Raw genomic sequence first — 22,261 nt, 5'->3', positions numbered from 1 at the left:
CTCAAACGACACAGTGTCCAGAGAATTCGTTCATTCCGGTCCAGTAGTCCCTGGCTATCATGGTCCAACGCGCAAGCTGACTGGCATGAGCTTGGTGCGTCGGCAGCGGTATTGCTGCCCACATGGCCCAGGGCGGCTATGTAATCCCAAACTCTGGAAACATGGCCCCCATAGCTACGCATCATGGGTGTGCTCAGCTGGGTATGGATTGTGGGGATCAAGGGTTTGCCTTTTCCACCCTGTCTTGTGAAAGCCGCCTTTGCAAATTTTAATTTTTAACCCCGAAGGCCAGGCTGAGGCCCAACATCCTGCACTGTGAGTGAAATGGCTTCGTGCTACTCCGTACTCCTTCTCGCTTCAGTTTGGGGAATGAGGAGAATGTCTAAAGAACTATTGGACGCGATTTTTTTCTCGACCGGACAACGGCGCATCAGCAGCACAAGCCCAGAGTAAAAACTCCAATCACGTTCAGCGATCTCTCTGATAGTCCAAGCCCAAACATGCTATTATCACTGCTATCCGACTTTGTCGGGTTGGCGGTAACTATCTAAAAAGCTGCCCCGGGCGAATTTGCCCTTCCGGCATCTTTTTCCGAAAAATATGCCTGTCTTAAGAAATATTTCTAAAAATATCTCAGGAGGCCTCGTCGTATACAGCTCCAAACATCGAGAGCGAGGAGTAAGCCTAACTGGACAAAAAGAGGAAAAAAAAAGAGAAGTTAAGTATTTCTCCCTAGCTGGGAATCGAACCCAGGGCTGCTGTGTGAAAGACAGCGATGTTAGCCACTACACCACTAGGGACTTCGTTCTCTGCTTGGCACAGATACTTTCCTCTCTAATTTGGAAAAGAAAAGAGGGAAAGAAAATATTTAGTTGCGAACTCCGCTGTTTGGATGACGGAAAACGCTGCCCTGACGTGGCTCACACAAGAGTTCGCAGAAGCCCGAGCCAAGTTTGTTGAAGCTCGCCAGGTCTTCATGGACCTGGGTGCCTTTCTGAAGCTTCTAAAAGGCAAATCGCAATCCTGGGCACACCATAATTACTGAAATGCTCATATCAATCAGCCTTTCATTTGATCTCCTAAGCAAGCCAGCGTTGTTTTGCAATAAATCGAGGAAGTCAAAGATTTCGTTGTCATAGACAGGACATTAAAATTTCGACGAAAGTCCAAGACCATTCCCGCAGGCTCGACACGTATCCGAAAGGCAAAAGAGGGAAATACCGACTCTCGGCCCCAAAAGGGAGTCGTCAAGATCCCAAACATATCGAGGGCTTTTTGTGGAGTTGGCTTCCAGGTGGATGACGACGGCCTGCGTGCTAAATGTGCTCAATATTAAAAGGCATGGAGAGCAGCCAGGTAAGTAGCAAGTACCCTCGGTCAAACCGGATATGTTGAGCACGGGCTTGGATCGAATCATTGAATTTGTGCAAATAACAAGCGAACATGCTATCGAAATGTGCTTTGGGTGCATCCTTGAAAGTATGGGAGGCAGTGTCGTATGAGTATCCACATCAGCTCCCGGAAATCACTTCCAGAATTCTTCGTCAAGTCAGCGCTAGACCCGCTCAAGATCTGAATGGGTTTTGAGAATTCTTCACTTGCTTCTGCAAAGAAGAACCCCCTATTCCGTACGAATAGGCCCATCCAAGTTGAAATCTCATGTGCTCCCACGCTAAATTCCACAAAGCCCGACTGAAGCCAGCTTATCAAGTCAAAAGTTCCTACTATATTGCGGCCTGGTCTCCGTGTCTCCAGTACCTCTCCCGCCCGCTTTTCCCTAGCTCATCTCCCTTTCCACAACGAGATAGAAAGCGAATTGCCTATAAAATTCCGAGGAGGGATCCCTATGGGATCCATGATGCGGAAGGCTCTACTATAAAGGATAGTTGTCCTTTTCAAAAGACTCAATTGAGACCCCCAAAAAAAAAAGGTACAATGCTCTCTTTCGAATCTCCCTAGCTGGGAATCGAACCCAGGGCTGCTGTGTGAAAGACAGCGATGTTAGCCACTACACCACTAGGGACTATGTTTGACCTCTTTTTGATAAGGGGCATTTCTCCATTCTCCGTACTATGTACTCCGTAGATATAATTGAAAACAACTTTGTATATAAAGTAAAAAATAACATAAAAATAAAATAATTCCAATAACCTCCCTAGCTGGGAATCGAACCCAGGGCTGCTGTGTGAAAGACAGCGATGTTAGCCACTACACCACTAGGGATGCAGTATAGAAACTTTCTCTTCTGTAAAACCTTATACTGGTTATTCGTAGTTTAAATAACAATTCTTCCAGTTGGGTTGCAAAACGTCACTTGTTTATTATGATAATATCCTAAATTTTAATCACTGAGTGATCCTCATCAGGCCTCCGCGAGTCACAGGATCTTTATATAGAGCCATGAAGACTTGTGGCAATGTGTTCTTTACTTCCGGTGCTTTCATGCAGGGCATTTCAACGTCACTCATACAGCTAAACCTGATATAGTCGAGTGGCTACTAGATCGCTTTCAGCTCCTCTGAACTAACAATACCTGTGTGAAGGCCTGCAGGGGATTCAGAAGACCAGATCAACCCCCGCCGAGCCACATGCTTGCGATGCAGGAGCATAATGGAAGCATACACAACTGGTTAAGTACTGCTGCCTGAACAAACAAGTCTGTGGACAATGTCTTCCAGTAAACGAAGTTCATACCCTCTACTCCGTACAGAGTAGTCATCTTCAGCTATGGAGGAAAAAACACCTCCATTGTTGCTCCAAAGATGTGTCGACGCTGCGAAGCGCTAGGTGATCAGCACTGCCATATTCCAGGAAGGCAAGTCTATAAATCAAAACTCTCCTTTTGTAGGAACGATCCAGCTGTGAAACACCATTCCCTGATGCATGGGAACCTTCCTTGCGGGCATGTTGATCACCATGATGAGACTGTTGCCCATGGTGTTGCGAAAGAGGCTTTGAGAAGAGACCTTCCTGGCTGTCTCCAATATCATAGGCGAGACTGAGCCTAGGACATGTGAGTCTAAGACTGAATCCAATGTCCGGCTTAATGCTGTTGTGACTTCAGCCATGGGGAATAGTTAAGCTGCATCCGGATGAGCACTCGTACTGAGAGTGGGCTAGGGAAGAAGATATCGCCGTGCCCCACATGACTCCTGAAACGAGAAAAGTTGTACAGGATGCACTCGAATTTGCTGCTCGAGGCAGTTGTGATTGAAAGAAGACGCTTGTATTTATGGCTTGAAAATGTATTCGTGGTGGTCTTTGAGTGACTAGAAGGATGGAGATCGCGAGAGAAGCGAACAAAAGCCTACGAAGCAGTATAATAAAAGGTTCAGATCTCTAGTTGGGTGGTGTGGTGTTTGAGAAGTGTATGCTTTCCGCGGGATCGTGGTGATATAACCTTGCAGACCGGATTGTATTAGTTTACCAGAGATCAATGGCCTTGTAGGGCGCGTGGCGCAACAGTAAGGCTGGTTCCATGCCAGGCATTTTGGGATCAAATCAGAGGATGGATGGAAGGAATAGTTTTCCTGTTTGTACTCCACGTTCAGTGTAGGAGGAAAAAGGCCTGGGTCGTGTGTATGTCATTCCTCCGCAGTGTGTATCAATATTGAAAGCCACTTATTGACCCTTTCTTTGGGACTGTCCCTCTGTGAATTGAAAGTAGAATGATTATCTAGCAACTTAGCTACTGTTCTTTAATCGCTTTCTAATTCCATGTTGGTAGGAAACATTTACCTTCTAAAGATAATGGTGTTGTAAGCTCCGAGGAGGATAGTGTCATCATCGTTATTCGGCCAGGTTCATGACCTCAACCAGCAACCCACAAATATCTTAGAAGCACTGGGCCTCGCAACTCCAATAAGCTTTCCTTCTTGTTTTCAGTAATATTTACTCCATATATATTTACCAAGAATCAATGTCGTATCCCAATTAACAATGAGAAGAAGTCCCCTGGGGCTGTGATACCTGTTGCCTGACAAGCGTCTACACAACCTCCATTCCGGAACAAGTGGAAGAACATGTGGCGGGACCGCACAAACCTGTAGGGCCTAACCATGATATTTTTCGGAGCCAGATTCTATTGCTGACCGTTGAGGACTCCCCAGTTACATCTCCTACCGACAATCCTTCGCTCACCACCCGGCCAAAAAGCCCCGGTATTTTACCAGCTCATGGAACGATGACACCTCCGAAGAGCGTCGCGTTCTCATCTCGGGCGCCGGCGACGGCTTCGAGGATGACGGCGACGCAATCATAGAGATGGATCTTTTACCTCCGCGCTGGCTGGACGTTCAGGACGAAGTGACAGACCTCCTCCGGGACATTGCGCAGAAGTCCACTCAACTTGACAAACTGCACCAGAAGCATGTATTACCGAGCTTTGGGGACGAAGATGTTCGAAAAGAGGAGGAAGGAGTGATAGAGCGGTTGACACAGGAGATTACGAGGGCGTTTCATGATTGTCAGCGGAATATCCAGAAGATTGAGATGATGGTGCGGGATGCGCGGCAAACGGGGAACGTGAGCCGCGGAGAAGAGACGATGGCGAGGAATTTACAGATTTCGCTGGCTGCGAGGGTGCAAGAGGCGAGTGCTGGGTTTAGGAAGAAGCAAAGCACTTATCTGAAAAGTATGCATAGACCACCCGCTTCTGCTGTCTCCATGCGCCATGGCGGCCGTTTGCTAATCCAGTTTCTCTCTCAAAAAAGAACTCCGCGGCCTTGATGGCCTCTCCTCCCCGCTCGAGCGCTCTTCCACTCCGATTCTCCAACAGCAGAACCCCTACTCAGACCCTTCCCTCCTCGAATCCGACGCCGACAAGTTCTACTCGCAATCCACCCTCCTCCAAACCTCCCAGCAACAGCGCCAACTCGGCCGAAGCGCCAACGATGCTGCAATTCTCCAACGAGAGCGAGAAATCAACGATATCGCAAAAGGAATCATTGAACTATCGGATATATTCCGCGATCTCCAAACCATGATCATCGACCAGGGCACAATGCTTGATCGCATAGACTACAACGTCGAGCGAATGACGGTAGATGTAAAAGCTGCTGATAGAGAGCTCACAGTGGTATGTTAAGAAACACCAGCATCCCTCTATTCCGAACCACTCTTCACGATGAGTGTATGACTAAATTCCATCTGAAGGCCACCGGATACCAAAAGCGAACCACAAAGCGCAAGATCCTCTTACTCCTCCTCCTTCTAGTCGTAGGCATGTTCATTCTCCTCCTCGTCAAACCAAAGCGTAACAATTCAGCACCCCAATCCCCGCCATCACCAAATACTCCCCCAGGTAACGCCCGAGACATAGGACTTCGTGCATCGGCGCGTGGAGCATTGCATGGGCGACGTGGGAGAAGGAAGCTATCCTTGAGAACGAGGTCTGCTGATGATGCCGTGAATCGTTTTCTACAAAATGTCTGGCATGATCCACCTTTACCTACAATCTAATGTAACCGTTTTATAATTCCACATATTAGACATTGATTTTCTTCAATCGAACAGTCGGCCTCCCGCTTCACTGACCCAGCGTGGGCATTTGTTCGAATGACCGCATTAGAACAATCAAAACCAACCAGCGATTCTGTCGAATCCTTCACTAATTTGTCGAAATACTGAACCTTGATCTAATAGTACATCCCACCCATCATTGTTTTGTTCATATCCCTGGGTACATATGGGCGACGGAAAAACAACAGGTCACCAACAAGACGTTCAAGGACAATCCCGAAATAGTTCGTTCAATATTTATTACTTTCCTGTCTCAACAACTCCGCCACATCAGCATCCAGGTCGGCCATTGCGTCACCGCCTTCAAAGGTCGCAGCGAAGTCATCACCGGTGTGAGTGACCTTACGCTTTTTGGAGCTAGATCCATTCGCAGGTGGTTCGTGTCCAGTTGGAGGATGGTTGGTTACGAGTGGCAGATTCACTGCGGGGAGCTGGCTCAGATCTTGGCCTGTCACTTGAGCGGGAAGACCTCCGATGGGTAAAAACGGCGGCTGTTCGGCTTGCTGCTGCCCTTCACCGTGGTCGTTTCCCGCCTCAGGAATTGGATTCAATTTCGGCGATCCCACAGGTGTGAGTGCTTCCACAGGCGGTGGCGTTAACTCTTCAACGGCGGGGGCTTCCGGCTCGTTGTCTCCGCTGCTCTGGGCGGGGCCCATCCAGCTGCCATCGCCGTTGCCTTGGGTGCCCTCGGCGGCGAGACCGCGCATTATTGCGTCTTCGACTTCGCGTTTTTTATCCTCCGTCTCGGCCTTTTGCGCGGATATCTTTTCATGCTGTGCCTTTTCAGCCGCCAGTGCCGAGCGGTTCGTGTCGAGAAGTTTCTCGAGGCCTTCGATCAGGCTTTGTCTGGACTTGATTATCTCCGAAACAGAACTTTCAGCGCTGGCTAGTGATTTTAGAAGTTGGCTGAGTCGGGCGGCATGCACTGGTGGCGTTGGAATTGTTGCTGTGGGGTCATTCATTTTGTCGTATTCTACATTGGCAGAAGATACTGCAGTATTCGACGATACAGTGGCCTTAGAGACGGCGATTTGTAATGGTGCCAATGGCTGTAATTCAGGTGGAAGAGATCCCGTCGAGCTAGAGAATAGCGAACCGCCGAGCAACTGCTTCTTCCCGGAGGCTCTGGACTTATCCACCTCTGATGGAGTCACGAAGTCAGCACGTTATCAGGACGAGCTCAACTTGTATGGCCTACCTTCCACTCGCGCCTCGATAGCATCTTGTATCGGAGCCTCGAATATCCTCCGTTGTCTCCACACTTCGACAACACGTCGCAACTTCTGCTGGATTTCGTTCGGGGCACCTTTGAACGCGGTTGCTGTCGCATCTGCAATTATCTACATCCAAGTCAATTTCTTCGGAACACTGCAAAAGGCAATATCTGCTTTGACTCACAGGAGAGAATGCAATCAAAAAATCTTCTTTGCGCCGTGCTTTTGATTGTTGTGCAACTTCTACAGCTCAAAGTTTAGTCAAGTCGTTTCATCGTAAATTCAACGGGGGAGGCAAACCGTTCGCAAGATATATCAGATTAAGCCTCTTAGAAGCATTTGTTTCGCGTAATTTCTCTAGCCAAAGTTGTGCGGTGCGATCGGCATGTCTCCTACGAAGAGTAAGCTCCAGTCGGGGATGCAGCAACGAAATTGTGGATTACCGATGGAACATGACCCATTGTGCAACTGTCACGATGGATTCTTGGGTTTCATTGAGTGCCGAGAGCTTTGCCTTGACGGCATCGTCCGTATAAGCCATGGCTATGACCCTGAAAACGCTCGACAGGGGCCGAGGACGCTCTGCAGAACCAGAATCGTAAACAAGGGAGCTCCAAGGAGGGTTTGGATTGGCTGGAGAGGAATCAAGGTCGGGAGGGGGGAAGAAAATATTATGGGAATTAGTTATGGGAAGTAAACATAAGGTAAAATAGATAAGATCGAAAGGTGAACAGCATCCAGATGAAGAGAGATGAGTGACTGCAGGCATCCAGTCTTTGAGAGCAGCCTTGACGGATTGGAGGAAGAGAGTGCGATCACCGCCTCCGGAGGAATGCTGGCAGAAACCAAATCAGTTTAGGGCGGTGGCCGGCTTGGGCTGCTTCATCGTCAGCCAGCTCCCGGCAAATGACATCTCACTTCCTCATGACTGATGAAACATTTTCCAAAGACTCTTTGTTAATCTATTCACCTCTCAACCTTTGATCATCATTTACTTCATTCCCCCACAGCATCCGAAAGCAATTGGTTCTTCTACTCTGTAGAAACAGCTCAGCCAAGAAGACCTGTTCGTTCTCCTATTCAGGCCACGCTTTATCATCCTCCATATCCCACCTACCTCTCTCTCATTACAACCACATCATGGCCGACCGGTTCCCTTCACTGGATGAATTAGGAGGTATGAGAAATATGCTGCTTTGTTTGTTGTGGTGACCAGCATCTCTAACCTTCTTTACCTTTTAGATCAGCCCGTGCCAACCAGCGGCAATGGGGCTGCTCCGGCCGCTGATAGTGAAGACTTCTTAGCTCGCGAACGTGCTGCTCTGGGAGACGATGCAGACCAATTTATTTCAGCAAATGACCACATCAAATCCCCTACAGTTGAAGATGATGGGGACGATCTTCTTGGTGGAGGTGAAATCCAGCATGCTGAGGCAGACACCACGGGCTTCGAGTCTTCATTCCCAGCTCTAGAATCACATAATGAGGTATCGAGATGGCCCCGGCTTCGTATGGACTGAAAAAATACGGTCAGCGCTCCGCTAACCACTCGCACTCAACAGCAAGTCGCTCCTGGCGGAACCATCACCGGCCCAGACAGCTTCCAGCCATCATACTCCTCGTACCAAGAACCCGAAGAAGAACCAGAAGCCGTTCGGTGAGCAATTCCGTTGTGCACCACAGTCACCTTTGCTTTTCGACACACCTCTCCAGTCTCTGTCCATTCCTACAACCCAAAGCCATCCCTCCCCTTCCATATGGATGCCCCACTAACCGCTTTCCCTTAACGCAGTGAATGGCGCACGAAGCGAGACGAAGAACTCACCCACCGCGCCGCCATCTCTGCCGAACGCAAAGCTGCGACCATCAAAAAGGCCCAGGAAGATATCGACGACTACTACGAATCATACAACAAACGCACCGACAAGGCCAAAGAGCGCACCCGCACCGAGGCCGAAGAGTTCCTTGAAAACCGCGAAGATACGTCCGCCGGCGGCACTAGTTGGGAGCGGATCGCCAAACTGGTGGATGTCAGTGGGAAAGGGTTGAAAGGCGGTGCGAGCGGATCCGGCAAAGAGCGGTTTAGGGAGCTGTTGCTGGAACTGAAAAAGGATCAAAATGCTCCGGGGGCTAACGGGATCTGAACACTTTCAGTGAACGCTTCTATTTCTTTTTTTCTACTTACGTAACCCCCTTTCAATGTTGCCATTGAGAAGACTCTTTGTGGAGAGCTGGTTCTTGGGGCATCATTGTCTCCCTGCGGTCATGTGTAACTTTAGAGATTCTAACCTATTGTTCATTTAATGGAGGCTAGTCACATTCTTAAATCATCTTGTCTATGGTATTACAATTACCTGAGAAGGTGAGAGTAAGGAATAGAATGTTGTCATCCCTCCTATCTCTTTGCGTGTTCATACCCAGCTTTTGTTGGATGAAATGGATACACTCTATTAGTCTAAACAGTCACCATATCAGTTGCATTACTCTCTATGTACTAGCTCGGTATCATGCCAAATGGCAAAATTCTAGGGCCAAAAGCACAGGTTATAGCAATTTATAAAATATATAGGTGTAGCCCAATGACAGTTCCGTTTCCCCGTTATACACCTACAAATACGCTTAACATATTAACACCCAAAGGTTAACCCAAGTGAAAAATGCCCAGAGACCATTTGAAGAAAAACAAAATATAGAAACAAGAAATTGTTTGCAGCCTCCATGCACTTAAGATTGGAGAGTAGATTGCAGTCTTGGCTTTGAATGAATCCGCGGGAGAGACTAGGGGAAAGAGGTACACAAAAGTAAAGAAATATGGAAAGGAGATGATGGTAAATGCTCTATACGCTTATACCCAAATGCTGTGTGTGAGCAGGGTGGACATAAAAGCCTGAATTGACTGTGTGATTGGGGGGAAGCAACAAAGATGGCTAGTGCTATGCAGGGTGCTGGCCAGGTCTGCCGTAAGATCTTTCGTTTATATCTAGAGGTATAAATTCCGAAAAAGGTACGAGTCGCTAGGACTCCCGAGTCAGCCAAGGCGTTATTCGTCCAAAGAATGAAATCTTGCCCCTATTCTACTTCGACGGAGAGGCTCTATGCAACTTGCGTCAATGGGACCACTTTATCCTGCGGTTTCTGTTCCTCCACAAACATTCTATTTTTCATCGCATCCACCATTTTGGCGCAAAGAGGGTCGACGTATACAGTCCACAGATAGGCAATTACATATAAAATCGCGTAAAAGACTGGAAGAACGAAAAGGAAGCTCATCGGACTGATGCGTTTCACGATGGTGGGGTTTCCTTTGTCGTCTGTGGCAGGGGTTTTGGATACGTTGGGACCATAAACCATTAAGACAAGGACGGTGCGAATGATCGTGTTGTGGAGGAGGTACACGGGGAAAGATACCCGGCCGAGGAAGTTCAGGACTGGTGAAGTGAAAAACTTGCGGGCGTTCTTCGAGAAAAATATGCCCAACATCAATAACGTGATGCCGATTGAGACGCAGTATCGACTGGTGTCGGTGTAAAGTGGTGTGACTGCAACGAAGGAATCCCTCATAATCTTGGACCAGGGCGCCCAGTGGGGATTCTCTTGCGGGAAACTCCAAAAGAAAAGGCCCAAGATCATGAGAATGCTCGGAACAACCTTAGGGAGTATATTTGTAGCACGAGAACCGTAGTCGACCTGTAGCTGGGCTAGCAAGATACCCGCATAAAGGTTGATACCAACCAGGTCTGAGTTAGATAGTAACGTTAGCATCTGTTGACGCGTTCTAGAGGAAAAATAACACTCACAATCACCGGTAATCCAGGCGTACGCATACAGGAACGCAGTGATAATCCTCCAGAATCGCGCAGTAACCAAAGTCATAGCCAGCAACGCCAGATACACCCGGAACGAGCCCTGCAAGAAATAGACCAAGGTCCAGTTTGTCGCATCATATTCTCCACCGCCAGAACTCCAGTAGATGGTCAGGGACCTAAATAATTTCACCAAAGACTCGCCCAGAGGATCGGGATCATGTCCGCCGTTCATTATCCAGCCGGCATCAGCCCGCTTAGCCAACTTAAACGCTCCAACTTGACATAGGAACCACCCTATTATCGTAGCAATACTCGTTGGAATCACCAGTCTTCCCGAGCGCGTAAAGGAGCTCCGGGCCAGGTTCGTCAGGGCAACTTGCGTGTTATTATTGCGTGCATTTTTCACCGGGTTTATTGAGTTAACGAATCCGGTGATTATGAAGAAGACGGCGACGGCTCCTCGGCCACCGACACATAGTCTGAGGATGGGAAGCTGCCAGAGGGACATGGGCCCATTTTCGGAGAGGGCGGGAGAATGAAGGTATGGCACGAACGCTGTGCAGAGGTGGCCCGTGACAACAACGAAGGACGCAACGCCCCGCAGGCCCTATTATGTGCAGACGCAAGGGGTTAGATATGCAACTGTGCCAGAAAGCAGTTTCTTTTGAAGGGGGCCCTCTCTCACGTCAATCCAGTTATCGTCCCGTTTTTTCGGAGGCATGGCTGAATATATGTCAAGATTCTTCTCGCTTTCTAGCCAGTTTGGAAACCCGTCGCCTGTCCTCAGACTGCCATTCCTTGGCGTATCGTCTTGGGAAAATAATAATGCTGACAGGGCCAATATCCGGAAAGGAGCGAACTTGGGACGATACCCGCAGATCGACGGACGATGCTATTCCGTACGGAAGCGACTGACAACATAAGAGTGACAACAGCTAAAGCGAGAGGCAGGAGGCACACTCCTGGATGGATAGACACTCTGTACTCCGTACAAGAGCTGTCTTTTTTCCTTTTTTTTTTTTTTTGCTTTTTTTTTCAGACGAAGGACGGAGTAACGGCGTCCACGTCAAGAGTCGAGGATCACAGGGCAGGCGTTGAGCAGGGTTGTCGGATTATCGTGATCAGCAGCAAGCCCGCGTCGTTGAAACAGCGGATTCGGCACTTCAGGGGACGTCTTAATAAGCCTGACTACGCTGGAAATGGGGCGAGGGGCGCTTGGCCGCGACAATCCACACGGCCATTCTACAGACGTTTGCCTCGACAAAGCTTTGACGCATACCTTCAGTTGATTGCGCGTTCATCCTGATGTACTCCGTATAGAGATGGCAGTTATGACGGCTTCTATTTTTCTATCATCCGTCCAACGTGCTAGACTACCGAGTATGTACTGTACATACATATGCTCCGTGCAAACCGCTTTTCTTTGATTTTCAAACCCGTCCATGTTGATCTTATGACGATGCGATGGATGGATACTGTGGGACGCAGGACGCGTCTCGGCCAACCATGCCCCCAAGGACCGCATGGGATGGAGGATTGCTGAGCCAGGTCTGGGAAGCAAACCTTGTCTGTCTTGGCAGGGACACGGCCCACAAAATCCTTCGTCCTGTCTCTCAAGAATATATCGTGCAGATTCTCTTTGTGTCTCAGCTGGAGGTACAGGAAAAACGTGTTTGGCGGTTACAGAGAAGGTGGGATACGGAACGCGTTGTGTGACAGTGCCGGTTTGAACGGGCACCAGCTTTTGGATTACGTTGGCGAAGAGCAGCATTGTATCAACACTCAGAGCTTGTGGGCAGGGGCCTAAAGGGACAAAGGTCTTGGGCAAAAAATAGAAATCATAAAGAAAATAGGCGTAAACCAATGGGAAAAAGACAAGCGAAATTGATCATGTCAACAAAAAGGGCTGAGGAAGAAGGCTGGAACCAAAAGGGGAGCATCATGAAATACAGCGAAACCCATCTCTATCCAAAAATAAATAAATAAATATAAAAAAAAATAAAAGAAGATTGATAACGGTAAGAAAGGTCCTGCATATATATATAAACACCGTAAAAAGAAGATGCCCAAGCCTAGCCTTTACCCAGGTGATATTTGCAAAAGGTACAATATTCGCGTCGCACAAGCGTCACATGTAGCCGAAGATATAACTGGAGACGGCCCCCATGTTCAGGAGGCCGAGCACTTGGTGTCAATCCACTTCGTGAACCTGGCTGAAGGCTCTTCGATGTGTCGCTGGAAAACGTCCGCGATCCAGAATGAAAGCATGACAGTCAAGAAGCCGCCAATGGCGAAAGACAGGCCATACTGAAAAGGGGTGGAGTAGCCAAAAATCAAATACAGCCATGGCATGATGGGATATAGCAGAAATTTGAGAGCGATCGTGTGCGTGAGGTAGAGGGAGAAAGAAATATTCCCCAAGTAAAGGAAGATGCGGCGCGTGAAGAACCTCTGGAACGAAGGTAGACCGGTCATCGACCAGACGAGGATAACGGTGCCCACGGCGTCCCAGAAACGGAAGATTCCCTTATAATTTTTCGGTGCCCACGTCTCGAGAATAGCAAAAGTCCATGCGTTCCAGATATCTGCGGCAGGGACGCTCAGAATCCACAGGCCAAGAATGACACCGCCCACCAGCAGCCATTGATTTGGGGACTTCCGGGGCGCATTGGGGAGCTTAGTCTCCCCCGTTTCTGACTTCGGGAGCTGGGCCTCGGACGCCTCTTCCCTAATAATATCCACTTCCGCGATGAAAGCTCCTGCAACGAACAGGAAAACATCCCACTTGTCAAGGGCAAGGAAGTAAAGAGAGAAGATGCCGTTTATGACGAGGCGGGTCTTGCTTCGGCATCGGGACAATCCGATGTGCAAAAGGAAAAGTATCATCGAACATCGGTATTCGACAGGAATGGTCCACAGTTGGTAGGCGTACGGGGAGTTCTGGGAAAAGTTTTCCCAGTCGAAAGGCCAGAAGAGCGGCGGGATCGTCTTGCACCAGAGCCAGAACTGTCGGAAGAATGTGGGCTCGCGGGCAGCCATATTGAACGTATGGTGCGGCATCTCGTCGTTGAACTTGGCAACGTCGGGGAAGAGCCCAAAGCTAACCATAAACATCGGGATAAACGTGGCGATGATCGAGGGTATATAGAGGCGGAACATCCGGCGGAAGATTTTCGAGCTCAAGTCCAGCTGCAACGGGCCCCAAGCCTGGTTGCGGCACTTCTTTATCGTGCTGATGGACAAGACGTAGCCTGAAATGAGGAAGAAGATCGTGGGCTGACCTGTATATAGTAGTCGAACGAAAGGCATCTGAAAGATGGAGTCCCGACCGGGAGTCCCATTGTATGCGTACGAAGAGTTGGGGAAAAACCCCAGGACCATGTGCAGCACGACGACACCGAGGGCTGCTAGACCGCGGACACCGTCGAGGTACGCCGTCCTCGCGAGGGGTCGAGTCTTCTTGGGTGCATCGCGAAAGGCCGTTGGTAGAATTGCGTAGATGAATGCGGCCAGCTTTTGCCGACTCAAAAGGGACGTATGACCATGATCAGAAGCGAGGGACGGAGACAAAAGCCCGCCCGACATACTGACCTCTACTCAGGTACGAACTGGCAGTGAAACGAATGAAGAATGCCAGCGTAGAAAAAGAAGAAGAAGAAGAAGGGAAAAAAAAAAAGAAAGGCGAGACGGAAAAGAAGGGCGAGAAACGAAGGGAGACGTGGGATTCTGGCGACATTGTTTCAGGAGCTGGCAGTTAGCTCGCAGCGATCCTCGCCGTGACGAATCAGCAGAGCGGCGCATCATTTGCCATCGCGAACCCGGGCAGGGCTTCCAAGTGGACCGCCCTTGGATCCCACACTGACCAGGGTCGCTTTGTCCCCTCCGCACTAAAAGTTAGCGCAGGGAAACGCTCCCTCCAGCACACCACAGCGGCCAGGCGGCCTCTATCGAATTGAGTTGAGTTCTTGAGTTTTGGAGGATGAAGCATCGCCCATGGCTGCAAAGTTGAGCTCCCAGCATCGTTTTTCTGTCGCATCATTAATGTCGATCGGACAAGGCCCCGACGCATCCAACGTATGTACTAGTTAATAATCGTGTGATCGACCTGGATGAGCTCCATGTCGATTTACACCGTGTGCACTCCCGTAGTATAGCCATATGGAGTGGGATTCAGCATGGATTCCAACCCGCGCGGCCTGAAGATGATGGTCATTACAAGGGCTTCTTCATCAGCTGGGTGGGTGCAGCTCACCGGTACCAAATGCTCGACGGAAGGGCGTTGCCAGATCGACTGATCACCACAAATAACCCCGCCCTTTGGTCTACTCACGGCTCTGTTGATTTGTCACATTGCTTTTTGAGACGTATGATCCGTTGGATGCGGAGAATGTGAAACTTCCTGGCACCGAAAAATCTTTCAGCTTTGTACGTACATTCATGGGGTTAAAGTGCTGTCTAAATATACTAAGCGCTTGCCAACAACCAGCAGCCATTCTATAATATCCTCTAGTAATGATGGACCGGTGTGTAACCCGCTGGATATTTGATACTTTTCCTGTTAGGAACTCACATTGCATATCCACTACTGAGACCTTCGATACTAATCACAACGGCGAAGAGGAATCAGGGCGAAGACGGCAATGAGTAGCTATATTGGATTGGGATACATTTGTATGTACGACGGAGATGACGGCTGTATACTCATCAAGGCCTCGGTGAAGAATCCACGAAGCACATAGTAACTACACTGGAACCATAACTAGCATGCAAGAGTGAGATACCTGTCTCCTTGACCTCTGCAAGGACAAGCTCTGAAGAAGCACAACAGGCGCTAGGATTTAGATCAGACTCCTGGCGCCCGTTGAGTGACGGCGAAGCAGACATCCATTAACCTACAGCGACTCTCCCCCCTAGTTAAACGCGCGGATTAACTGGTCTCTTTTCGGCTTATGGCCAGAGCAGCTGGAGGTGAGGTCGGTGGGAAGCTTTGAGTGAATGGCCTCGTCAACAGCCAGAATTAACTTACCGTACATTTCTCACACCCACCAGCTCAGCAATGCTATGTAAACACTGACATCACACGGCTTGGTATTCATTGGTCAAGATATCCTGGCACTTCTTTAGATGTCCCACACACGGGTCTAGGTCGCGTGCTTGATTGAGACCGCGAGGAAGCGTGAAATGAAACTGAAGACGGCCTCCAAGGGCGAACAACTGAATTTTATCTCCAGCCACTAAAAGCTCCTCCGCACCATCAAACAAGCTTTGGCTGCTCATGGGTTTCAGCCTGAAAAGCGAATCCGGGCTCTCAATGTGTTGAAATAACCCGGCGAAGTTGAAACCGATTTCCATCATATCAATGCCGCCAGCCACCCTCCGTCCCTCTGTATTGTGATACAGGTATGTATGTGAAATAGTCCCACCAATTCTTCGCAGCTCCGCGTCGAACTTCCTTCACGACACGAACCATGGTTTTCAAGTCGCCGGATTTATCGACAAGGACCTCCACTGGCAACAGAGTAGTGAACCACCCGGCAGTACACGTCAGATCTATGAAATCATCCCAGGATCCGCGACCATGCCTTTCGCTGAAAATCAACGGAACGTGGCAGTCTGGGAAAGTTTGGATGAACGAGAAAGGAATTGCCGCTTGAAGAAGCTCGACCGCATCGAGCAGCGGTTGTCCCTGTCTCTGTTTCTACACTCGCCCTTCAGGAATCTCCGACTGCGTTTGGCTGACTCCTCGTACCCCAAGCTTATCGAGAAAGTTACTGTCTACAGATGACATCGGCCCACGACAGGCGGCCGAATATGAAGCCGGCACTATTTAGATTGTAAACGACACCAGGACTGGAATGATGTCGGGTTTGAACGAGTTGGCAAGCTCTGCTGGATGAAAAGGCCTCCAAGTTGGAAAGCATGATACCCATCAAAGTGCTGAGGGCTTCCATAATGCTAAATGTCAAACACACACCAAGCAAAGTGCAATATCCCTGGAAGACCGGCTAACCATGTGGGCTGGATTGTGCACATGGGCGCCGGAGCAATAAACCATGTGTTCGACTATGACACCCGTTGGCTTGCCGCATCAGGTCGTCGAATCGATCGCTGAGCTAAGAGCTGAAAAGCTAATGATGTCGGAGGTCAAACACTGCCATGAGATAGTCCGGTCAATTTGAAGTGGACAAGCCCGATCGACTTCCTTAATGAGCTGACCGGGGTTGCTCGTGAAAGATAAGATGCCTTGCGCTGTCCTAGTCGCCACGTAATTTGCGTATGTTTGAGGCAGGATCTCAGAGTGACACATTATCCCCTTAAACTATGAAAATGGCCGTGTTGAACGAGGCAGCTCCTTCTAGCATAGAGGGAGAGATCTGCCAATTTTCAAATCCAAACAGGGACTTGACCGACGCCTTCGGTTTGCCAACCGCGGTATGTGTACTCATATCAATATTAGCACCAACATCAAACTAAACGACATCCGCCGCTGCAAACTCACGGAGGGCTATGGCCCACACAGTGGAGAAGAGGATCTCAAGGCCAATCTTGTTTTCGTCGGCCGATTGACGAAGCCTCGCGGCAACGTTTCGAGTCAAGCCGGACCTATTCATGATATCCATCACTTGAGACTGTGTTGCCAATAGTTAGGAAAAGACAAATTGTCCCTTCATCAGTTCTCAATGCATCAAACCCGCCCATTGTTTGCTGCATGGAAGACTGCGATTGTAATGCTCTGAAATACTAGCAAGGTGGTTCAAGCACGATCAAGTTAGGTTAGGATCTGTGAAACCTGTTGCTTTCAAAGTGCCATCTCGTTCTGGAGGATCGCATTATTGGAGTATTTGTTGCCTGAATGCGAAGTGTGAATCATTTGGTCAATTCTGGCCTTGGAGATCTAGATGGTTGCGTCATCGTTAATCGCCAACCGCTTTGCTGCTTTCCCAGTAATTGATGGCCTTTAGCCCGAGTGTTAGCTCAATCAATACTAAGGGCATATTCATAGAGAACCTATGCGGAATAAGAATTCTCACGAGGAGGGGGAAGAGGATGCTTTCCGACGCATCTTTCGTCAATCTTGAAGAGATCTTTGGCTGTGGAGGTTGAACTCTATTCCTGCATGGCCATTGCGACCTTTCCATTCTCCCCAGTTACGTATTACTCTACCACCATTGGCTTCGATGACGATTGCATCGCCTGCTTACCGTGCATTTGCAACTTCATCCGTAGATCTGGGAGAATTGAGACAAACACTTCTTTGGAAGCCTACCAAAAGGTTCCAAGTCATCTAATTTATCGAAGCCAACGACGGTAGCCCTGTTTCGATAACATCCAACTGACGCAACTAGAAAAGCGATTCCAAGATCGACAGCGACGACTTGATGCGCGGAGAATGTAGACCCTTTCATAGCCCAGCTAGAAAAAAGAGAGATGAACAATGCTAGGTGATCGATCTGCGAACGCGGTATAAGTATCTTTGATTTGACTGGGAGCATTGCGTTTGGGAAACCTCGCAATTTCCACATCTCACGAGTGGATATAATTCACCCCGAGCACTTTCTATGTGGCGACACTGCTACACGTAGTGCACAGGTCCTGTCCATTCAGCAATACTCTTACCTTGCTACCTCCGACATCCCTAATGGAGAAAAAGAAGCATTCTGATAACATGGCTCTGCTGAAATGATATGTGAGGAATCGCCCGACAGCTTGCACTATCTCGCTCACCTCACTTAGAGGTTGTGCCGTGTCCAGAAAGTTCCCGGTGGTTATCCCAATGTTAAATGATGTGCGTACGCCCCCAGAGGCTATTAACAAATCACTTGGGTTTAACATGGAAGAGCAAAAGGGAGGGGAAATAAGAATAAAAGAAAAAAAAAAGAAAAAGAAAAAGGAACCGTCCCCGGGAAGGCTCGAACTTCCAACCTCCTGATTAACAGTCAGACGCGCTAGCCGATTGCGCCACGGAGACTTATCTGAGCGTCACGTGTCCAGATCACTTTAAAAACGCGGCATTATTTGTTGACGACAGCAACGAAAGCTGTAGGACGACAATAAATAATTAGCTGGTCGTGCGTATGGAGCATTTTGTGCTCTGTAGTCATTGTGCAGCAATCATGTTGATTCGGCCACATCCGGAAAGTCATGCGTCATGTTCTTTGTATCCTGGGCTCAACAAAACGCATAGGCAGCGTGAACCAAGCAAATCTTTATGGAGCACTCCGTGATGGCATGGAAGATGCTTCTGCCGTGTAGTGCTATAGGGGAAAGAGCAGGGTTTCTCCCATGTTCACATTTTGCTAATAAACCCTAGATGCCTTCATGAATGTCCACTAGGGACGGAGCACTCAATAGCCTTAATAGCTTTCGCTTCAAATAAGACAATATGTGACAGGCCCTCAGCCGCCGGGGAGGTTAACACCAGGGAAAATAAGGACGGTATAGAGTAGACATCTCCTGTTTCTTGGATTCACTTCACTTCCCATTATACCTCATATAGCACTCGTTCTTGAAGCGAGAACTCCCAGTGAATCCCCTGCCCGCGGTTGGGAAAGGAAAAAAATGGCCAAGCAAGGCATTCCAGGATATCATCAACCAACTATGCAGCAGATGCGTTGAGGATAGCTTTCACGGACAGACGGAAAGGTCCGCGGTTGAGAGGGGGGAATATGTCGCTTGCCACCACTCACTTGGAAGATCTCCTTCGAGAGATTGTAGGAATTTAGAAATTGAATCAAGCAGTTCGGCGGCAAGAAAAGCGGTAAGCCAACTATAACCTCTTCTTTCCTTTTTCAAAATCCACGCGGTCTTGAGCTACAACGTGCCGCGGTCAAACTTTGAAAATTGGTCCGTGACACTCGTCCAGAGGCCGAACTGCTATATGTCGATACGCTGCGGGAGAGTAGGATGCCACTTCACGGAGGTACCTTTCTGAATCTCCTACACGACACCTTTCCTTCTTAGTGCTGCACCTATATACGCGCCCTTTAGCAGAGAGCATCTTTCTCTGGTAGGGAATGAGGGTTTGATCAGCCTCGAAACTTCGGACATAACGAATTCTTAAGAAGTAACAGTAATATTAGCCGGGGTGTCAATGTAATGAGGCGCAGACAGGTACCACGAAAGGCCTCTTGGAGCTAGGCTAGAAGACAATAGTCTATGGCAAAAGGCGCGAAGTTCTCCAAAGGAAACAAACGCGAAAACAATTTGCGGGACACAAGCTTTTTAGCAACTTGGTGCGGAGCATGAAATTCCCAGCTTATTTTTTGGGGGCATAACTTAAACTTGTAAAAGTATTATTAGCACCACGAGTTGAACTACAGCGATGAAAACAAAATGGAATGCTGGCCAACCCAAAACTATGGAGTCAGCAACCGTGGTTGGTAGCCTGTCGCCAGGAACCATCAGGGGCCGTCGCCCTCTCTAGATTTTGTCAACAACCGTTGGATGGGCTGCTAACAACGTCGGTTCATCGCCCCAGCCAGCTGGCGGTCAGTCGAATCCGCACCCAAACTGGCGATTAGATAAGCAGCCGCGCGATCTGCATTGCTCGACGTTCCGCCAGCTTCAATCCCAGTCGAACCGACAAGCATGGTCTGCTCGCTGGCTGGTTTTTGTCTATTTTGCTCTTGAGATTGGCTCCCTTTGTGGTGGGAGCACATCTCGAACGGAAAGATGGTCCAGAGTTCTCGGTTTCGTCGACGGAGCCTCCTCCTACTCACTATCGCGATTCTCCTTTTCCTCACCCTCCGCCGGAGCTACGTTCCAGAGAATCTGGGCCTGGCGAGCCGACCGTCGACCGCGGATCACGGGAAGTTCTGGGTCAAATTTCACGATATCCTTAAAGCCACTGCTCCAGCATGCAACTCCCCGAAAAGACTCGAGGAGCATCCGGCGGCAATCGGCTTCAAGCCTGACCTAGTGGACAATGTCACCTTGCCAGAGCACATTGTGGTGGAGCAGGGGGATAGGGATAAGCTGAAAAAGGCACATTCACGGTTTATGGAGCTACTGTCGGCGCCGGGTGCCCCCAGACTCGCGTATAAACCGCGGACAAGAGGCATTGTTTCGACTGCTGGTGGTTCCTTTCTGCCTGTCGTTGTGACCTCCTTGCACATGCTACGCCAAACGGGAGCCAACCTACCCGTCGAGATTTTCATCGCAGACCCGAGTGAGCATGATAAATATATTTGCGATACGCTTTTTCCGGCCCTCAATGCCCGGTGTATCACTCTTTCCAAGATCCTCGACCACTCCCCCCTCGTGGAAGGCCTTAAAAAGTACCAATTTAAGATTTTTGCGTTGCTATTCTCATCGTTCGAAGAAGTACTGTTCCTCGACGCTGATGCGTTCCCAATGCATGATCCCTCCCGCCTTTTTGCCTCCGAACCCTTCGCCTCTCACGGCTTGGTGACGTGGCCAGATTTCTGGCAGGTTACCTATCACCCGTCCTTCTTCGAAATTACATCCCAACCGCTTCCCAAAGGGTTCGAACACGCCTCCACCGAATCAGGCCAGGTCCTGGTATCTAAAAAGTCACATTCCAAGATGCTCCTGCTCTCCGCTTACTACAATTTCTACGGACCTTCGCACTACTACCCCTTGTTATCTCAAGGACACCCTGGCGAAGGTGATAAAGAGACGTTCATAGCTCCCGCGAGGATTTTGAACCTTCCGTTTTATGCTGTCTCGACAGGCCCTGGTGTATTTGGATATAGAAAGCCCGACGGCGGCTGGGAAGGCGGCGTCATTATGCAAGCAGACCCAGTGTGGGATTCTAGACTCAAAAAAGGAGAGGTTTATGGATGGGGAGGAAAACCGAACGCGCCACCGGGGACGTTTATCACATGTCACGCCAATCTGCCAAAATTGGAGCCAGTTCGGGTCTTTGGCGAAGGGGGTCTGGCGTGGACCCAGGACAACAAGCCGAAACGGATGTGGGGTGCTGCAGAAGAAATGATAGATCGGATAGGCCATGATGTCGAAAAGGATCTTTGGCGAGCACTAAAATCGACCGCGTGCGATTTGGAAGGAAAGTACAAACCTTGGAACGAGCAGCCAAAACTGTGTGAAAAGATTAAGAAATTTATCGTTGATATGGATGGAAAATAATGAGCGATACCTGGCCTCTTCTTTATACCAGGGACTTGACCGCCATCCATTAAACAATAATGCCAGCCCGTGAGGATTCTCAATGGATACGCGTCTCAGATCCAGCAATATGAGCCGGCCTCCTGCTATTCGACGCGTCATGTCGGGCATTTTGCAACCAGGTTGCGTGCTTTGGTGCACTTTGGTAGTGTGACCATTTTTTCCACCACGAAGAGCCTTATGATTGTTATTTTTCTCTTTTTTCTCGGTTTCGCGGCTCATTATGTCGGTAGCTCCTCTCGAATATTCTTGAGTAGCTCCATGGGCCTCTTGATTCTAATGATACCACATGTTTGATCTTCCCTTACTTTTTCTAACATTTGTGAATTTGTTGCATATATATGTGCTATTATTCCTATTTCTCATTCTTTATCTTGTACTTACTAAATAGCTTAAAATCATTTGACTGCTCTTTTGGGATATGCATCTACGATGTACCCTGGCAAGATCAAGCTTCATCCCTACAACTCATCCCTGGCTGACAGCTGTCAATCACAATGTTAATATCCCGGTTGTTATTAACCTTTGGTTCTAGGTTTTTCGGAGCGCGATCCTGAAAACCAAGTTGGCGAA

At 48.9% G+C, this 22,261-nt stretch overlaps 10 protein-coding genes and 4 non-coding genes across 14 annotated transcripts; 4 read left to right on the top strand and 10 right to left on the bottom strand.

Annotated features, from left to right (window-relative positions):
• Positions 1-728: 728 nt before the first annotated feature.
• CIMG_15018 lies at positions 729-800 on the bottom strand. The gene has a single exon. It is a non-coding gene; the product is annotated as a tRNA-Glu (tRNA).
• A 1,151-nt stretch (positions 801-1,951) lies between these two features.
• CIMG_15017 lies at positions 1,952-2,023 on the bottom strand. Its single transcript has one exon. It is a non-coding gene; the product is annotated as a tRNA-Glu (tRNA).
• A 128-nt stretch (positions 2,024-2,151) lies between these two features.
• On the bottom strand, positions 2,152-2,223 carry CIMG_15016. The gene has a single exon. It is a non-coding gene; the product is annotated as a tRNA-Glu (tRNA).
• Positions 2,224-2,345: 122 nt separating this feature from the next.
• Positions 2,346-3,489, bottom strand: CIMG_02414 (uncharacterized protein; the record flags this gene model as incomplete). Its single annotated transcript, XM_001248642.2, has 5 exons — positions 2,346-2,472; positions 2,695-2,773; positions 2,892-3,004; positions 3,174-3,269; positions 3,428-3,489. 5 exons carry the CDS (start codon positions 3,487-3,489, stop codon positions 2,346-2,348), a joined length of 477 nt encoding a protein of 158 aa, XP_001248643.2.
• A 361-nt stretch (positions 3,490-3,850) lies between these two features.
• CIMG_02415 (t-SNARE) lies at positions 3,851-5,460 on the top strand (the record flags this gene model as incomplete). The annotated part of the gene is made up of 4 exons (XM_001248643.2): positions 3,851-4,045; positions 4,110-4,633; positions 4,713-5,077; positions 5,155-5,460. Exons 1-4 carry the CDS (start codon positions 4,023-4,025, stop codon positions 5,458-5,460), a joined length of 1,218 nt encoding a protein of 405 aa, XP_001248644.2. The 5' UTR covers positions 3,851-4,022.
• A 105-nt stretch (positions 5,461-5,565) lies between these two features.
• CIMG_02416 (regulator for Ty1 transposition protein 103) lies at positions 5,566-7,438 on the bottom strand. Its single transcript, XM_001248644.2, has 5 exons — positions 7,178-7,438; positions 7,035-7,126; positions 6,919-6,977; positions 6,719-6,860; positions 5,566-6,661 (listed from the first exon to the last, which is right to left on the bottom strand). Exons 1-5 carry the CDS (start codon positions 7,273-7,275, stop codon positions 5,751-5,753), a joined length of 1,302 nt encoding a protein of 433 aa, XP_001248645.1. The 5' UTR covers positions 7,276-7,438; the 3' UTR covers positions 5,566-5,750.
• Positions 7,439-7,660: 222 nt separating this feature from the next.
• On the top strand, positions 7,661-9,059 carry CIMG_02417 (clathrin light chain). Its single transcript, XM_001248645.2, has 4 exons — positions 7,661-7,911; positions 7,977-8,221; positions 8,297-8,391; positions 8,527-9,059. The coding sequence occupies exons 1-4, from the start codon at positions 7,875-7,877 to the stop codon at positions 8,876-8,878; spliced, it is 729 nt and encodes a 242-aa protein (XP_001248646.1). The 5' UTR covers positions 7,661-7,874; the 3' UTR covers positions 8,879-9,059.
• A 206-nt stretch (positions 9,060-9,265) lies between these two features.
• Positions 9,266-11,565, bottom strand: CIMG_02418 (uncharacterized protein). The gene is made up of 3 exons (XM_001248646.2): positions 11,226-11,565; positions 10,532-11,147; positions 9,266-10,471 (listed from the first exon to the last, which is right to left on the bottom strand). Exons 1-3 carry the CDS (start codon positions 11,259-11,261, stop codon positions 9,828-9,830), a joined length of 1,296 nt encoding a protein of 431 aa, XP_001248647.1. The 5' UTR covers positions 11,262-11,565; the 3' UTR covers positions 9,266-9,827.
• A 297-nt stretch (positions 11,566-11,862) lies between these two features.
• Positions 11,863-12,270, top strand: CIMG_12684 (uncharacterized protein; the record flags this gene model as incomplete). Its single annotated transcript, XM_001248647.2, has 2 exons — positions 11,863-11,920; positions 12,029-12,270. The coding sequence occupies 2 exons, from the start codon at positions 11,863-11,865 to the stop codon at positions 12,268-12,270; spliced, it is 300 nt and encodes a 99-aa protein (XP_001248648.2).
• A 439-nt stretch (positions 12,271-12,709) lies between these two features.
• On the bottom strand, positions 12,710-14,125 carry CIMG_02420 (uncharacterized protein; the record flags this gene model as incomplete). The annotated part of the gene is made up of 1 exon (XM_001248648.1): positions 12,710-14,125. One exon carries the CDS (start codon positions 14,123-14,125, stop codon positions 12,710-12,712), a length of 1,416 nt encoding a protein of 471 aa, XP_001248649.1.
• A 1,491-nt stretch (positions 14,126-15,616) lies between these two features.
• Positions 15,617-16,491, bottom strand: CIMG_10949 (uncharacterized protein; the record flags this gene model as incomplete). Its single annotated transcript, XM_012358956.1, has 3 exons — positions 15,617-15,914; positions 15,964-16,238; positions 16,327-16,491. 3 exons carry the CDS (start codon positions 16,489-16,491, stop codon positions 15,617-15,619), a joined length of 738 nt encoding a protein of 245 aa, XP_012214379.1.
• On the bottom strand, positions 16,385-17,545 carry CIMG_12683 (uncharacterized protein). Its single transcript, XM_004445602.1, has 2 exons — positions 17,036-17,545; positions 16,385-16,981 (listed from the first exon to the last, which is right to left on the bottom strand). Exons 1-2 carry the CDS (start codon positions 17,158-17,160, stop codon positions 16,855-16,857), a joined length of 252 nt encoding a protein of 83 aa, XP_004445659.1. The 5' UTR covers positions 17,161-17,545; the 3' UTR covers positions 16,385-16,854.
• An 890-nt stretch (positions 17,546-18,435) lies between these two features.
• On the bottom strand, positions 18,436-18,509 carry CIMG_15015. The gene has a single exon. It is a non-coding gene; the product is annotated as a tRNA-Asn (tRNA).
• Positions 18,510-20,153: 1,644 nt separating this feature from the next.
• CIMG_02422 (alpha-1,2-mannosyltransferase) lies at positions 20,154-22,138 on the top strand. The gene has a single exon (XM_001248650.2). The coding sequence runs from the start codon at positions 20,213-20,215 to the stop codon at positions 21,647-21,649; it is 1,437 nt and encodes a 478-aa protein (XP_001248651.1). The 5' UTR covers positions 20,154-20,212; the 3' UTR covers positions 21,650-22,138.
• The last annotated feature ends 123 nt before the right edge of the window (positions 22,139-22,261 follow it).

This window comes from Coccidioides immitis (assembly GCF_000149335.2).
Source record: "Coccidioides immitis RS genomic scaffold supercont3.1, whole genome shotgun sequence".
Lineage (NCBI taxonomy): Eukaryota > Fungi > Ascomycota > Eurotiomycetes > Onygenales > Onygenaceae > Coccidioides > Coccidioides immitis.
Note: the sequence above shows the minus strand (reverse complement) of the source record. Positions and strands in the feature narration are given on the sequence as shown.